At 40.8% G+C, this 15,850-nt stretch overlaps 1 protein-coding gene across 3 annotated transcripts in view; it reads right to left on the minus strand.

Moving 5' to 3' along the window:
• Positions 1 to 608: 608 nt before the first annotated feature.
• gcm2 (GCM transcription factor 2) overlaps positions 609 to 15,850 on the minus strand; it is a 51,105-nt gene continuing 35,863 nt past the window's right edge. For all 3 annotated transcript variants that reach the window (XM_043719021.2, XM_043719020.2, XM_043719019.2), the window contains exons 5-6: positions 3,946 to 4,071; positions 609 to 2,657 (exon numbers count right to left, since the gene is read on the minus strand). In XM_043719021.2, the coding sequence (XP_043574956.1) occupies positions 1,770 to 2,657; positions 3,946 to 4,071 (1,014 nt within the window). In that variant the 3' untranslated portion in view covers positions 609 to 1,769. The remainder of the gene's footprint in view (positions 2,658 to 3,945; positions 4,072 to 15,850) is intronic.

Raw genomic sequence — 15,850 nt, forward strand, 5'->3', positions numbered from 1 at the left:
GGACGAGTTGAGCCAAAGGGTCTGTTTCCATGCTATACTTCTCTATGGCTCTCTATCACAGTATGCATTGAGTGCCCTCAATTCTTGTTCATTTCATGTCATTTTTACAAAAGCCCAGTTTTGCAGCTTCATAATTCTTGATGGTTCTCCCTGCACATACCAATTTACAGACCTGATCTTTTTGTCTCTTTTTTCGAAGCCTGAGCTATCCAGTACCATGTAAATATTTTGTTTCAAACCTCCCATCCCAGAATCTGGTGCAGAGCTTCAATCACTTTGAATGCCTTTCATATTAACCTCTTGAGTTCTGGAGCTGCTCCTTCAATGGTGTTTATTGTTGTCTCATTGCCTCCAGTTTCGGGTTGGTTCTCACTGCAGTCTGCTCTCCATGTCTGGTTTTCAGCTGCCTACTGTGCACACATTTCCACCAATGTCTTTGCGTATCGGGAAAAATTCTTTTTTTTAATTCTTGGCAACAAAGTTTACTTTAAAGCCTGCATTTCATACTTTGTTTACTTTTGAGTTTTTTTTCTGCTGCCACATGTTTTATCATGCGTCAGGGATCTAACTGCAATTAGTCTCCCAGGTACTAGTTCTTGAGCCCAAGGTACTTTCCATAAGAACTCTTTATTTTCAGCAAAGTAGGTACATGTGTTCTGTTTTGTCTCTTGGAGAGGTTCTGCTTTCTCCAGTTCTATCTACATAAACTGACATCATGATTATATATAACGTTAGCACAATATATTCGGCTGATGTCTTATTACATGAAGCTATTTAAAACATCCAGATTACGTAAAGGATACAAATTCAATGCAAATTATTTTTATCGCTGATGTTCAAATTAAAGAGTCCTTTCTCTACTTTATGATGGCAATCCAATTTGTTGTGTTAAATTATAAAATTGCCAATTGCACTCAGGACATGATATGGGAGTCAAAGTGATGTATTTGTCAAATAATAATAATACCTGACATCAATTAGAATTAAATATTTCGCTATGTCACACTTCATTCAATATCTTCATTCCAATATTGGATACAGAAAACATGCTTCACACCCTAGAACACATTATCTCCAAATTCCATGAGTAGTTCTCAAGGTATTAGCACACATGGTTGTGTCATTTTAGCCTCCAACTTTTTTGATACAATACGTTTAGAGACCTGGAACCGTATACATTGCACATTGCCCACCACAAATGAGCAAAGTAGATCTTGAACAGCTACTCTTGAGGAGCCAAATAAAAAGAAAAATGATGCAGAAACACACAGCAACATTCTAATTCATAATCAGACATCTTTTGGTTGTATGCATTTAACATCAAGTATAATAAGTTTATTGTCATATTTTATCCAAACATTCAGCTACGCACAAACTAAAAACTTTTGTAATGACAAGTACTGATTACGAACCATGAGTATAGAAATGTACAGGAGACAAAATAATGTTCATCTTTAATCTGTTAAGTTTTAGTGCTCTGAATTGCAGTTTTAAATCTGAACATAACATGTTTCAAGTTGCCCTTGAGTTAAAAGAAAGTTTTGAGGAAGTGGACCATAGATTTTCTAATTGTTCAGTCAAGTTTGAATGCACTGTAACTTTTTCCTGTGTTTCCGTTTTTGTGATTCCTTTTTAGGAGTATGAAATATTCAATGGCACTACATCACTTGCAAACTATACCTTGATTGGATTAAAGTTCCAAAGGATCATTGTGTACTTAAAAATAATTAAGGACCATGAGAGTAAAGTCGGAAAAGGTGAGTTCATTTTCAGTATTCTCCAGTATCGTATCTGAAAGGATGAGCTAATCGATTAGCGTAGGAATTTGCAGAATAACTTCCATATCTGTAGCTTTCCAGTCCTTCGGTCCGCTCCGTTTTAGAGGGCCCTTCCTGTTGATAGGGTGTTGCTGATTTGATCATGTTGTTATCTTCCTGGAACTTTGTCTCAGGATAAATAGTAGGAGATATGTTGTCTGCTAAGTGATTGCAGTTTGGAAGATTTTTGGCATCACAAATATTGTCATCAAACTTAGTCATGGGTTTGTAAGTTTGATAGGAAACTTTTGTAGTTGTAGTTATGATCGTTTGTAAAGCCGGAGGGTTTGACCCAGTGCCACCTAATCTGCAGGGGTATTCTCCATTGTAGTAATGACTTGAATTGGGTATGATATGGCTACACTCATTCCTATCTCCATATCCTCCTTTCAATATCTGCTTCCACCCATGATGTTTACTTGGCCCATCAAAGTTTCGATCATGGACATTCAGGGTGCCCATACCGTGATGGGATCCATTAAGTTGCACACACATCTTTCCTGAGTCAGTTTCAGACTCTATGTTACCAGAATCTTTATAAAGGGCGGAATAAGAGTTGGAGCCCATATAGCTAGGCACAGTAAAATCATAGCCACAGGAACCTCGGGGAACATAAATCCTTGGGTTGGAGACCTTCTGAAGTGGGGAGGTTGTTTCCACAAAACTGCTGCTGGGATCATAGGCAGGCTTGAAAGGTTCTGAATTTTGAAATGGTGAATAATGATGTGATGGAATAGGAAAGCTTGATTCTGCTATTATGCCAAATCTGTCTGGAGCTTCCATACAAGGCAAGTGGTGAAGGCTGCTGAAGGGGCCACCACTGTCATGGTATCTACTTGCCTGGAGAAAAGCAAATAACACAATATTAAACTATAATAAGCAGTCAAAGAAATCAAGAGCATTTGTGCTTCACATTTCAAAAGTTTTGCATGTTGAGAGATTGCTAGTAATGCTGCAATTCACTAGTGTATTATTTTTGTTTCTATATGAAGTACATACATTTCTTTCCAGAAATATTCTAGAAATAAATATGAATATGTACAAAACATTAACAGTTTTCTAGCTCATCAAAGCTTTATATTTTCAGTCTTCCTTACTCCCTTATCAATCTGGTGATATCACACTATTAACAAGGATTGCTGTACAACTTGAGAGATACTTTCTGCTATTCAACCATAGGGGTAGAGACAGGAATTAAGACTAACAACAAACTGCAGGATATGCTGAAATCCATCTGTATTTTCTGTTCTAAGTTACTTCCAAATTTCCAAACTCATAAATAGAATAGTCAACTCAATAATAATTGTTTGCAAAAAATTGCTCAATGAAGCTTGATGAAGTCAATTTCCTGTGGGAGAAAACCAAAATGAGCAGAAAGAACTGAAATAATACTTTGAACAGAAATAAATTTCATGATACAGGAGTCAAATTTATTCAACATGGAGTTTGCTTAAGGTTGTGTTTTAAGTTGCTCTTTGTTGCCAGTTATGAGAGAGACAGAGCTGTGCAGGACAATATCCATTGGTGACTAAGTGCCAAACAATAACAGAGCGAGTAAATGGTCCATTGCTCTGACCTATATTTTAGTCACACAAGTAGTGCTCATTTCAGAGGAATTTCAATGGATGAGTAACAAATTAATGCCAATATACTGCTCAGGTCTGTATTTAATTGTCATAGGAAGAGCTGATTTATGAACTTTTATGACAATGGGCATTAAGTACTTTCTGGACTCATGCGGACCCTTTGCACAACTCCAATCAAACCCAGTGCAAATATTATACACACATATCCCCTATTTACAACTCTTACAATAATCCCCCAATAGAAACTTGTGAACCAAAAAGAAAAATCTACAGCCTCATTATGAATACTTCAACATTAAACAACAAAAACAACCATTATGTCCAGTCATTCCATCTGAGCATTTATAAGCTCTAATTGTTTTGAAATTATAAATGTTATCAGTCATTCATTTTGAAAAACAAGTGGTTAGGGGTTAGAAAAGCTATCCAACAACTCCTGCTGCATAGTACTGCCATCTGACTGAACAATTGCTGGAATATCTTAGCCCACCGCAATATTAACACCAAAGTCTGAAAAAACTTTCTTCCGATGAGTCCCCTACCTCTGGTTCCATGTGCCTTTTCTTGTGTGAAAAGTGTGGAGAGGACATTCGTCTCTTAACAGCACTTCTCCTTGCTTCTGTTTCTGATTTACTCTCTGGTCTTGGATGATCATGGACGCCTTTAGCCTGTGTATTTAAGATATAAATTTGGTCAGTCAGGGCTTTACATAGCCCCTGAGCTATAGTATGAAAGAAAACTTTCTTTCCTATTAAAGAGAAACAATTTGTGTTTCAAGTTAGCCATTATTAAGCTGATCTAGTTTCACAGTTTTACTTCATAGTTTCACAGGATCATACATTGTTAAAATGTAGGTTACAACATTTATTGCCATTTTTCAATCTCAATAAATATTAAAAATGGACATGATGTAATGGCAGATCATATTTAACCACCCGATTCAATAAAATGAAACCTGGTCATATTGGGTAAAATTGTTAAATGCATGTTTCAGTTGGTACTTTTATCCAGCAGCAGTACATTTTAGGAAACCACACATATGCTTCCTGTGACTTTTCCAAAGATACGGGAAGTTTGAAAGTGTTGAAGGCAACAGAGTTGGAATGGGGCAATCAAACTAACTGGATTATTCTAGAGAACCAACTTGATCTCAATGAATCAAATGGACTCTGCTGTGCTGCAATGATTCCATGGGCTGACATCAGTCAGGATGACAGCCTGACAGCAGGCTGGAAAGTTGGGAGTAATCCCATTTCAGCCATTGCCTAGAGCCTCACTTCAATTTTGCAGCAACTGCCTAACATCAAGTCTCCCATCCCTTTCAGCGATGAAATGCCACCCTGAAAAATGTTGGTCGGTCACTTGCAGGTTTGGCTGCTCTTCAGTCCCAGCAGTGCCACTGGGAGTGGCTTTCATTGCTAGAACTGAATTTAGCTCTCAGCAGCATTTTGTACTCTCCTCTTGGACCAAGGTAATGTGTTTTGGGATTACTGAGGCTAGACAGGCATACCTTGGTGACAAGAGAGATGCATTGGTGAAGGCACTGGAGAGTTTTTCCATGGGAGGGGCCTTAGCCACTGAGGTGCCCTTGATGGTCCATAGAGTGGTAGAATATTAACAGTACTAGAAAGAGACCCTACTTTTAATCGGAATCCTATGATCCTCAAAATGATCTCTCAACAAAAAAAGCCAGCTTCAAATCTCCTCGCTACTAAGAGAATTCCACAGTATTGGGATTAGGGTAGCCCTCTATCCTCTATAAGATTTTCTTTTTATAGTGTTTTCTTGGTATTAGTTACAACCATTTTATAATTTTAATGCCTGTGATCTATAAAAAAACTGAAATGTGACCAGAAAATTTTGGAAATACTCAGCAGGCTAGTACATGTTTGTGGAGTACACAAATGCAGGTTGTTCTGCTATAACACGCATTTCCATTGATGCGAATCTGCTGTAATGCGATTGATGAACTGGGAACACTGGTTCTAAAGCACAAACCTTCAAAATATGTGTTGGCTGTCATGTGATTATATCGCCAATACTGTAAGTGCTGTTCCTAAAACGTGATTCTTCTATAATGCAGTGTTGCACAAGAACACAACCATTGTATTTTAGATGTGATGTGAAAATAATTTACACTTTTTGATTAAGTCTGAGTTGTGAAGCATTCTTTGGAGAGATTGCTGGTGCAAGACCTAATGGGCTTTCTCACAGTATCTTCGGAAAAGCACCACATTAATTATTTATCCTGTCCCTGTACCATTTATTTTACTATACTCTGTTCCCAGAACAACTCACCATTAAGCCAACATCTACTGAATGACCAGCATTCCTTGTGGCCATACCATCTTTAAAAGGTTCTGTGCACTCATTTAAGCACTGGCATTCTGAAGCTACCCTGCTCAGTCAAGCATGTGTCCAGAGGATGCCAGAAAAAGGGAAGTTGGCACTCTAATTCTGTGCTGCAAAGGAGGGAAGATCTCATCCCAGAGGATTGCTAGAGGAAACCACAGCACGACATGATATTTGTAAAAACATCCAAGGTTACCACCTAGATCAGTGCTATGTTAATGGTTCAGAAGAATGGATAGCAAACCGTAAGAAGGTCAATTACCTTCTCTGCTGAGCCAGGGTAAATGTCTCTCTGCCATCTTACATTCACTCCATATCATTGCTACTGCAGCCACCCCCCTCCAAGGCTCATGCTTCACTATCTCACTGTTGCCTATAACATTTTTCCTTCGTCACTTTCACCTTCTCAACCTCACACTATAAAAATCCTACATGGCCTCTGCACTGCCTTCTCACTAGCTTTGAACTCCTCAATACCTTTCACCCACCATCATCAAGACTAACAGCTGTGCCACCTACGTCCATCTTCCTGAATCCCTTTCTTTCTCTCATTGCAGAGAAGACAGTCAATAATAGAGCAGAGAGAGCCCATATGGGTGAACAGATGCCAGACAGTAGGCTCTTCCTATGAGAGAATTCTGGCCGTCACAGGAAAGGACATAGGACCACTCATTTGAGATGTTGCAAACAACAACCGGGTAAATACGACCATTCATTCTTCTGCAACTCTCTCAATAATCCCTCTGTCAGCCTTACTAATTGCACCACTATTTCCGAACACTGGCTATGATACCTTCTCTCTCTTGTATCTTGCAGATACCACTGGCACATCCATCTGTGGTGAAATGGTTAGCTTCCCCAGAAACTACCTCCTTGATCTCTCAGAACAGGAGTACTAAGACCTTGGAGGAATCACAGGCTAGGCTGCCTCCTGCAACATCCAGTTCCGATACTGATACCTCAGCTGGAACAGTAGCCTTAAAATTTGGGCAGCACAATCTGATGAGCACTTCATTGCGAATGATCAAGGAATCAACCTTCCAATGTCGTGGCACTTAAGAGAACTCTGGAGACCAGGTATCTGGTCAGCCCCAGGCAGTGGTGTTGACAATCAGGAGCTTTGAGCACATGCACAGTAAGGAGCAGAAGTTACTCACAAGTTTGAGATGCAATGGTCCTTATTTCCCAGAAACTGTAGTAGGGCAGTAATTTGTGTGATACAAAGCTATGTCCAGCGCTCTCTATTTGCTGAACAGGCACACACACCTGCACTCCATCATCCCAACCTTTATCTTCAGAGGCCTTTGAGCCCTCTACCTACACCCTGCCTGCCTCCTCCCAACTCTTCATGCTGCTCACGTTAATCAACTTGAATCTGGCAAGAAGACTTTCAATGTGATTGGCTTGCCCAGACACAAACATCCTCAGATCCACTTCACCAAACCTTGAGGTCCACTGGGCTGCACTGATGAACAGGCTCCCTTCACCCCAGATGCGGAACCTGGAAGTACATTGAGATGTTGCAGAAGGGAGAGGAAGAAGAAAACTTATTGAAGGCACTTCAGTGACATGGGTGACAATGCACTGTGTGTTATTTTTCACTTGTTTTATAAATGGGATTAAAATAGCACACTGCAATACAGCAAGATATACATCTACTTCACTGAGGAATGCCTGTCCTGCTGGTTAGCATGATTGTATGACTGTCAACTGGAAGTCAGGGCATGGAGGTAGACTCGAGGTAAGCAGGTACAAGCATAAAGGTAGACTCGAGGTAAGCAAGTGCCAAGAAAGTAAGTCAGCAGACCTCAGCTGCATTTGATTAAAATATTCAGCCGAGTGCCTGTTTTGCTTGCAAAATGTCCCTGCTGCAACGGTTCAATTCTAATTACCAACGCATCCTGTAACGGAAGTCTGAGCTTGCACAGACTCTGCCAGTACATCAGAGAGTTGTGAAGAGTAAGCAGATTCCAAACGTTAAACTCCATGGATGCGGGGTGCATGCAACTCTTACCCGTGGATTGTGCTGGGTGATTTAGTTTGGTCAAACACCAAATGCAAGTGGCAATTTTAATTCACCAGAGGTTAATTTGACATCCAGCTTGTTTGACAGGTTTGGTAAAATAGGTTCTAGAATCATTGAATCCCACAGTGTGGAAACAGGCCATTAGGCCCAACAAGTCCACATCAAGCCTCCAAAGAGTAATCTACCCAGACCCATTCCCCTATCCTATTATTCTACATTTACCCCTAACTAGTGCACCTAATGTACACATCCCTGAACATTATGGACAATTTAGCGTGGCCAATTCACCTAACCTGCACATCTTTGGATTGTGGGAGGAAACCGGAGCATCCGGAGGAAACCTACACAGACATGGGGAGAATGTACATACTCCATACAGACAGTTACCTGAGGTAGGAATCAAACCCAGGTCCTCGGCGCTTTGAGGCAGCAGTGCTAACCACTGAGCCACCGTGCTGCCTGTAGGTTCTAGCAAGGTAAGATTCTATATACAGTGCATGCAGGGAGAATGAGCATGGAAGTATCATGAGTTTGCATCAATGGTATGAAGGACCATTGCAGATTGGGTGCAATGCCATGGATGTCACAGTTGGGCCGATGCACGCATCGGACTATAAGGCCCCACGTGGCTGAGTGGATCTTGCATTGCGATGGGTAAGATCTTTGAACTTAGCTTTCAATAAGTTCCTCAATCTAAATTCCTCTCATTTTCATGAGCCATGGAGGTGCTGGCACAACTTCAATAAAAATTGGCGGCGGCTAACAGATGCCTTTCCCTGCAATGAAGCTGGCTCGGCGGAGAGTGGAAAATTGCAGACTCAATGCCTGAAAACCTATCCTGCAATAACCACAACTGTGGGCACCAAAAAAGTAGAATGGAATCCTGGAATTGGGTTCTGGGAACCATATTTAATTTCTGTACCCTTTATTCCGACACAGATGGAGATATGAAAATTGAAGTCTACATTTATTTATATCAGATGCACAATTTTGCTTTCTAATAAGGAGTCAACTATTAGCAATGAAGGTGGGTAGTTTATGACTTCAGATTTTCTGAATTTCCATGAATCCATTTCACAAGATTCAGAATTTTTATAAATTGGATTACTAGTAGTTTATGCAATTATATTCTTTGTAATTTGGTTACTCGGCGTCTGAGTGGAGTAGAATCACAAGAACATTGTCACTAATTGTTAAATTATTCATAAAATTGTCGACAGCACATTTTCTGCTGGTCAATGTTTTGCATCATAGTTTGTTAACAAAAAAACTGACAATTTTCTGCAGTAATGAAAAGGGAACAGTGCAGGCTTATAGTTCCTAAAAAGTGGAGCCCCAAGTAGACAGGATAGCAAAGAATGCGTTTGGTATGCTTTCCTTTATTGGTCAGTACATTGAGTATAGGAGTTGGGAGGTCATGCTGTGGCTGTACAAGACATTGGTTAGGCCACTTTTGGAATGTTGTGTGCAATCCTATTGGAAGGATACCATGAAACTTTAAAGGGTTCAGAAAAGATTTACAGGGATGTTGCCAAGGTTAGAAGATTTGAGCTATAGGGTGAGGCTTAACAGGCTGGGGCTGTTTTCTCTGGAGCATTGGAGGCTGAGGAGTGATCTTATAAAGGTTTATAAAATCATGAACATCGTTGATAGGGTAAATAGACAAGGTCTTTTCCCCAGGGTGGGGCAGACCAAAACTAGAGGCCATAGGGTTAAGGTTAGAGGGAAAAGATTTAAAAGGGACCTAAGGGGCAACTTTTTCATACAGAGTGCTGTGTATATGGAATAAGCTGCCAGAGGAAGTGGTGGGGGCTGCTACAATTGCAACATTTAAAAGGCATGTGTATGGGTATATCAATAGGAAGGATTTAAAGGGATATGGGCCAAATGTTGGCAAATAGGACTAGATTTATTGAGGATATCTGATCGGCATGAATTAGTTGGACCAAAGGGTCTGTTTCCACATCTCTCTATAACTCTATAATAATTATCAAATAAGAAACAACGTTTGAGGAATTTGATACAGCGATATAATAGACTGAAGCAACACCACAGGTGTTTATTATTGGACTGATATTTCTCATATCAGTCCAATGCTCCGCTGCGCTGACTAAAAATAAGGGGTAGGCCACTTAGAACAGAGTTGAGAAGAAACTTCTTCACCCAGAGAGTGGCGAGTGTATGGAATGCTCTGCCCCAGAAGGCTGTGGAGGCCAAGTCTCTGGATACTTTTAAGAAAGAGTTGGATAGAGCTCTTAAGGATAGTGGAATCAAGGGTTATGGGGATAAGGTGGGAACAGGATACTGATTGAGGATGATCAGCCATGATCATAATGAATGGTGGTGCTGGCTCGAAGGGCAGAATGGCCTACTCCTGCACCTATTGTCTATTGTCTATTGCTGTGGAGATGCCTGAAGCAGATAAAGGAAATTGTCAGGTGGTTTGACAGTCAGTGGCTTCCACAAATTTCTAGTAATCATTTTTAGTAAAATTGGGATACAGACAGATTCTAACTTCATACCTTTAATGCATTGTCCGAGCTGAGCTGTCACTTTTTTATATAACACCTTAAGTTATCTCAGAATGCGATTTGAAAGAAGTTCTGGGATTTACATATTAATGAACCGAAACCTGCAACCCATTCTAAAAGGTGAGAGACTTAACTGCAATCAGGTTTGTTCAATATATTGTATCAGTTGCGTGCATGACATTGTGATCTTTCTCTATAAATTCTGTGTCTTATGATTCTGCTCCACAGTTACCTGACAAAGGAGCAGTACTCTGAAAGCTAGTGCTTCCAAATAAACCTGTTGGACTATGACCTGGTGTTGTGTGATTTTTAATGTTGTCCATCCCAATCCAACACCAGCACCTCCATATTTTCATTGCCAAGGCATAGAATGTAGAAATAGGGAAGTCTCGCTGCAACTTTATAAAACATTGATTACTCCATAGATGGAATACTACGTGCTGTTCCATTGGTCGCACTGTTGGAAGAACATGTTTGCACTGGAGAAGCTGCAAAGCCAAGTCACCAGGATGTGGAGAAGTCTCAGCTGTGAGGAGAAACTCAAGAGGCTGGGTTTGTTTTCCTTGGAGCAGAGGAGGCTGAACGGGGAATCTGATTTGATGTATACAAAATTGAGAAACATAAACAGAATAGGCCGTGAGAATCTTTCTCTCTATGGCAGATGTGTCTAAGACTAGATGCAAAAGTTCAAAGTGAGGAGTAATGGTTTAGAGAATATCTGAGAAGGTTTTTTCATTCAGAGAGTGGTAGAAATATGGAACGTGCTGCTTGAGATGGTGGTGCATTCTGGTATTCCGGCAACATTTAAGAAGCATCTGGACAATTACTTAAAATGCCAGGGCATTGTAGGCAATGGACCAATTATAGATAAATGTAATTAGTGTGGTTTGGTATTTGTTGGTTGACATAGCCACGATGGGTTGAAGAACCTGTTTCTATGCTGTATGACTCTATCAAACTATAAATATCCTTTGAATTCCCTGATTCAAATGGATACTTTTAGAGATTTCCAGGTGGAGAGGAATTGCCCAATAGAATCTTTAGTTTCCTAGGCAATTTTTTGGAGACTATGATGAGGTTCTGTACAGTCCCCAAGCACAACTCCTACCTCTGCTCGAGTAACGACTGACCATCGTAAAATGCAGGCCCTAGTTTCTCCGCATTAAACTTAATCTGCCAAATGTCCAGCCATTCCATCACTCTGTTTACTTCTTCTTGAAGTCTGTCATTATTCTCATTAACAGTTCACAACATAATATTTTATTAATACATATGAAGAAAAGCACTAGGCAATTTCACTGCATGCAAAATCATTTCCTACCACTACCTGTTTTTTTTCTGTCATTCAGCCAAGTTTCATTCATAGGCTTCAATTCTGCATACAAAATCCAGCCAGGGTTGACAGGGTAGATTCAGGAAGGATGTTTTCCCCAGTTTAAGAGTTCTAGAACCAGGGTACACAATCTCAGAATACATTTGCCATTTAGGACTGGGATGAGGAGGACTTTTATCTCTCAGTGGTGGTGAATCTTTGGAATTGTCTACCACAGAGACTATGGAGTTCAGTCATTGACAATATTCAAGACAGAGATCTATAGATTTCTAGATAGTTAAGATGTCTAGGTGCATGGGAATAGGATTGGAAAAATGGCCACAAAAGCTGAGCCATATTACAGCTGAATATGGAGCAGGCTCGGTGATCTGAATGACCTAGTCCTGCTCCTGCTTTTTTTATTCCTGTGTCCACTGGAAACATTTTGAAGTGTTTTATCAGTCACCATTTGGAAATCCACGTACACCATATCAACGACATTATCCTGGTTAGGTCTTCTGTTACCTCATCAAAAAAATTCAAGTTAGTTACACACCATTTGCCTTTTAAAAGTAAATATAAAATATACTGGAAGAGATACTCCACAGATCTGACAGTTTTTTTCTGCAGAGAAAATCAAAGTTAACATTTCAAGTTGTAACCATTCATCAGAACTTAAAAAACTGATTTTGCTTCTTTCTCCACAGACAACTTTTCTGACTACATTTCAAGAAATCTGCATTCTCTAAACCCTTTATAGTATGATTATGCCAATTATGGGGAATCTGGGGAAAATGTAGAAGTTGAAATCCCCCTAATATAATTTCCCTATTATTAGTTTTACACACCTCGGTGAATTGTCTAAACACTTGGTCTTCAATTGCCCACTGATTGTTTGGGGGTCTTTAATACATTCCTATCAAGGTGACTGCTTTCTCTAAACCCTTTATACTGTTTATTAAGTGTGTCCAAGAAAATTTTCTGATTCAGCATGTGGATGTATCTACTAAAGAAAGAACAAAACCTATTCTTGGGAAATAAGGCAGGGCGGCAACTGAGTTGTCAGCGAGGGAGCACTTTGAGGCCAGTGATCATAATTCTATTAGTTTTTAAATAGTGATGGACAAAGTTCTAAATTGGAGGAAGACTAATTTTGACAGTATTAGGTAAGAAATTGCAAACATTGATTGGGACAGATGTTCCAATCCAGTTCAGCTGCAGACCATTCTGCTTGTAGAGGTCCCACCTTCCTTAGAAACAATCCCAGTGACCCAGGGATCTAAAACTTTCCCTCCTGCACCAGCAACTGAGTCATACATTCAATCTGTTATTTCTGTATTCATTAGCACATGGCACTGGGAATAACCCAAAGATTATAATCTTTGAGGTCCTGCTTTTTAATCTATTGCCAAGCTTCCTGAACTCTGGATGCAAGTCCTCATCCTTCACTTTACCAATATTGTGTACCTTGACCACTGTCTAATCATCATATCTGTTAAGGATATCCTACAGCTCCTCAGTGATATCCTTTAGCCCAGCACAAGGGAGGCACCACACCATATTGGAGTTCAATCTGCAGTTGCAGAAATGCCTGTGTATTCTCCAACTATTGAATTCCCTATCATCATCATAATACCTCCTTTTCTTTTCTTCCACTCCTGTATAGTCAGGCTGATTATAACACCAGAAAGTTGGCTGTGTTTACACTCCCTTGATGAACCAGCACCCTCATCAGATTGGAAAACCATTTTATTTCCCCAAGGGACTCCTGCACTATTGACCTGTTCCTCTTTGACTGCCTGCTGGTCACTTACTCCCTTCTTTCCCCCAGTAACCCTGGATTTCTTATCTTTCTCAATAACTAACTGCAACATTTTTGATCATTTTTTCATACAGAGGGTGGTGCGTGTATGGAATGAGCTGCCAGAGGAAGTGGTGGAGGCTGGTACAATTACAACATTTAAAAGGCATCTGGATGGGTATATGAATAGGAAGGGTTTAGAGGGATATGGGCCAAGTGCTGGTTAATGGGACTCGATTAATTTAGGTTTTCTGGATGACATGGACAATTTGCACTGAAGGGTCTGTTTCTGTGCTGTACAGCTTCCTGACTCGATGACTCCAAGATTACCTTTATCCATTGCATGTGCCTACTTGTCAAAGAACTCAATCAAATTTGTCAGATATGACCTGCCCTTGACAAAGCCATGTTGACTGTCAAGTATTAATTATTTTTCTGTAAGTGTACATTTACCTTATCTCATACAATGGCTTCCATCCCTTTAGTTGGGACTGCCTCCTACCCCATCCCAGTCTTTCCTTCCCTATCTTTACATAATACCTTGAATCCAGGAATATTTACCGACCAGTCACACTCATGTTTTTTGATCAGGTCTCGACAATCAATTCCCGTGCGTCCATTTGCGTCTGAACCGAAGCAATTTCATTTCCTATTTTGCATATTTACGTACAAGTACTGCAAACTAATTTATTGCATTCCCTCTTCATCTGCCCCTACCTAATATTATTTCTCACTCTTGTGTTACCATCTCACACAATCCTCTATGCATGTGGCTTCTCTCTTCTAATGCTCCTTTCCGGAAACTTACCCATCCCAAGTTAGTTTCAACTCACCAAGCAGATTTTCTCATGTTATCATCCCAAACTTGCATCATTAACTAGGCACAACATCACAATAAAGCACTTTCTTATCTGATGCTAATCAGATTCTCACATTACTGCTGGGACGCCTTGGGATTTCTGGCACCAGCACCATTTTTAAAAGGCTATTATGCACGCTTCAAGTGCTCGCAGTATGGAGCTGTTCTACATGATTCATGATACTAGCCCTGGACATGGCACATAAAGGAAAATTGATGTGCTGTTTAGCTGGCAGGGATCTGAGGGTCCTGGCGGATTGGACAGTGTAGAGGAGAGCCATCCTTTTTCGCAAGGGTTGGTCAAGGACGCTATGCCTCCAAATCTGGCCAGCAGTTCAGGCAGCATCCGAGGAGCAGAAAAATCGACGTTTCAGGCAAAAGCCCTTCATCAGGAATAGAGGCAGAGTGCCTGCAGGGTGGACCTGGGAGTTGCAATGGGAGAGGGACTCCCTGAGATTCTTGTAGAGAGAGGAGGAAAACTTCTTCAAGGCAGGCTTTTGCCCAAAACGTCGATTTTCCTGCTCCGTGGATGCTGCCTGAACTGCTATACTTTTCCAGCACCACTCTAATTTAGAATCTGGTTTCCAGCATCTGCAGTCCTTGTTTTTACCTATCGAAACCTGGCCAGCCTATTCCCAAATATCTCCCAGCAATGCAGCAGGAAGGTCAATCATGGTCTCTACTCTGCAAGGATAAGTACCACTATCTTCTCTCTGCTGCCTTGCTACATTTCTTCTCCTGCGTCCATCTCCTGAAAAGCTGATGTTCTTCCACTCTTTCTGTCACATGCTTTCTTCACTCATTCTCACCCACAAACCCCTCCCCCCCACCACCCCCCTCCCCCTCCAGACTACTAAACTTGCATGGCCGCTATGCTCTCTATTCACTCACAATCTTTCACCCATCTGCACCAGCAATACAAGCTACTATTGGTTACTGCCCTTGACTAAAGGGAGTAGCTGAGGACTACTGCCCTTAGATTTTGAGAGATGGCCATTTGCTTAAAGCCCATGAGGCGTTCTTGCTGTGTACACTTCTGGTACATGATGCCGGTGAGAGATTGACATAGCACTGTCCAATACTGCAAGATGTCCACCGTCTTAGCTGATCACTGCTGGTAATCATGATAAGCTGCCGGGCTTTCTGTCTGCACTGAACAGCAAGGCAGGATAGAGGTTCTGTGAGTCTTTAAGTCCTGACTGAGGCAGAAAAGCTCAAACAGGCAATTCTGTGAGCATTCAAGCAAGGGCAAAGTAAGTAAATGCTAAGCGAATGAGCAAGCAGTCCTGAGATGTACTCTGATCCAGTCTGTAAAATGGATGCCTGTCTCATGTGCAAAGTATCCTTACAGCAGCATTAAAGTTAAGGTGCTGGTGTATTCCAAATTGTACCACAGAAGTGCAGAATTGCACTCCACTTAGACTGGAGAAGAACTACAGTAATATTATGAGATTGATATGTATCAGATGCCAATGGCCATGGATAGGGGTGTGTGGGGCTGCTGCACATGGAGTCTATCCTAAGATGCTGCTACTGGGTATCCAAGGTGGAGGTCCAGTGGAGAAA

The sequence above is a fragment of the Chiloscyllium plagiosum genome, unplaced genomic scaffold (assembly GCF_037043375.1).
Source record: "Chiloscyllium plagiosum isolate Xiang-an unplaced genomic scaffold, Cpla_swu_hap1 HiC_scaffold_34, whole genome shotgun sequence".
NCBI classification, from domain to species: domain Eukaryota; kingdom Metazoa; phylum Chordata; class Chondrichthyes; order Orectolobiformes; family Hemiscylliidae; genus Chiloscyllium; species Chiloscyllium plagiosum.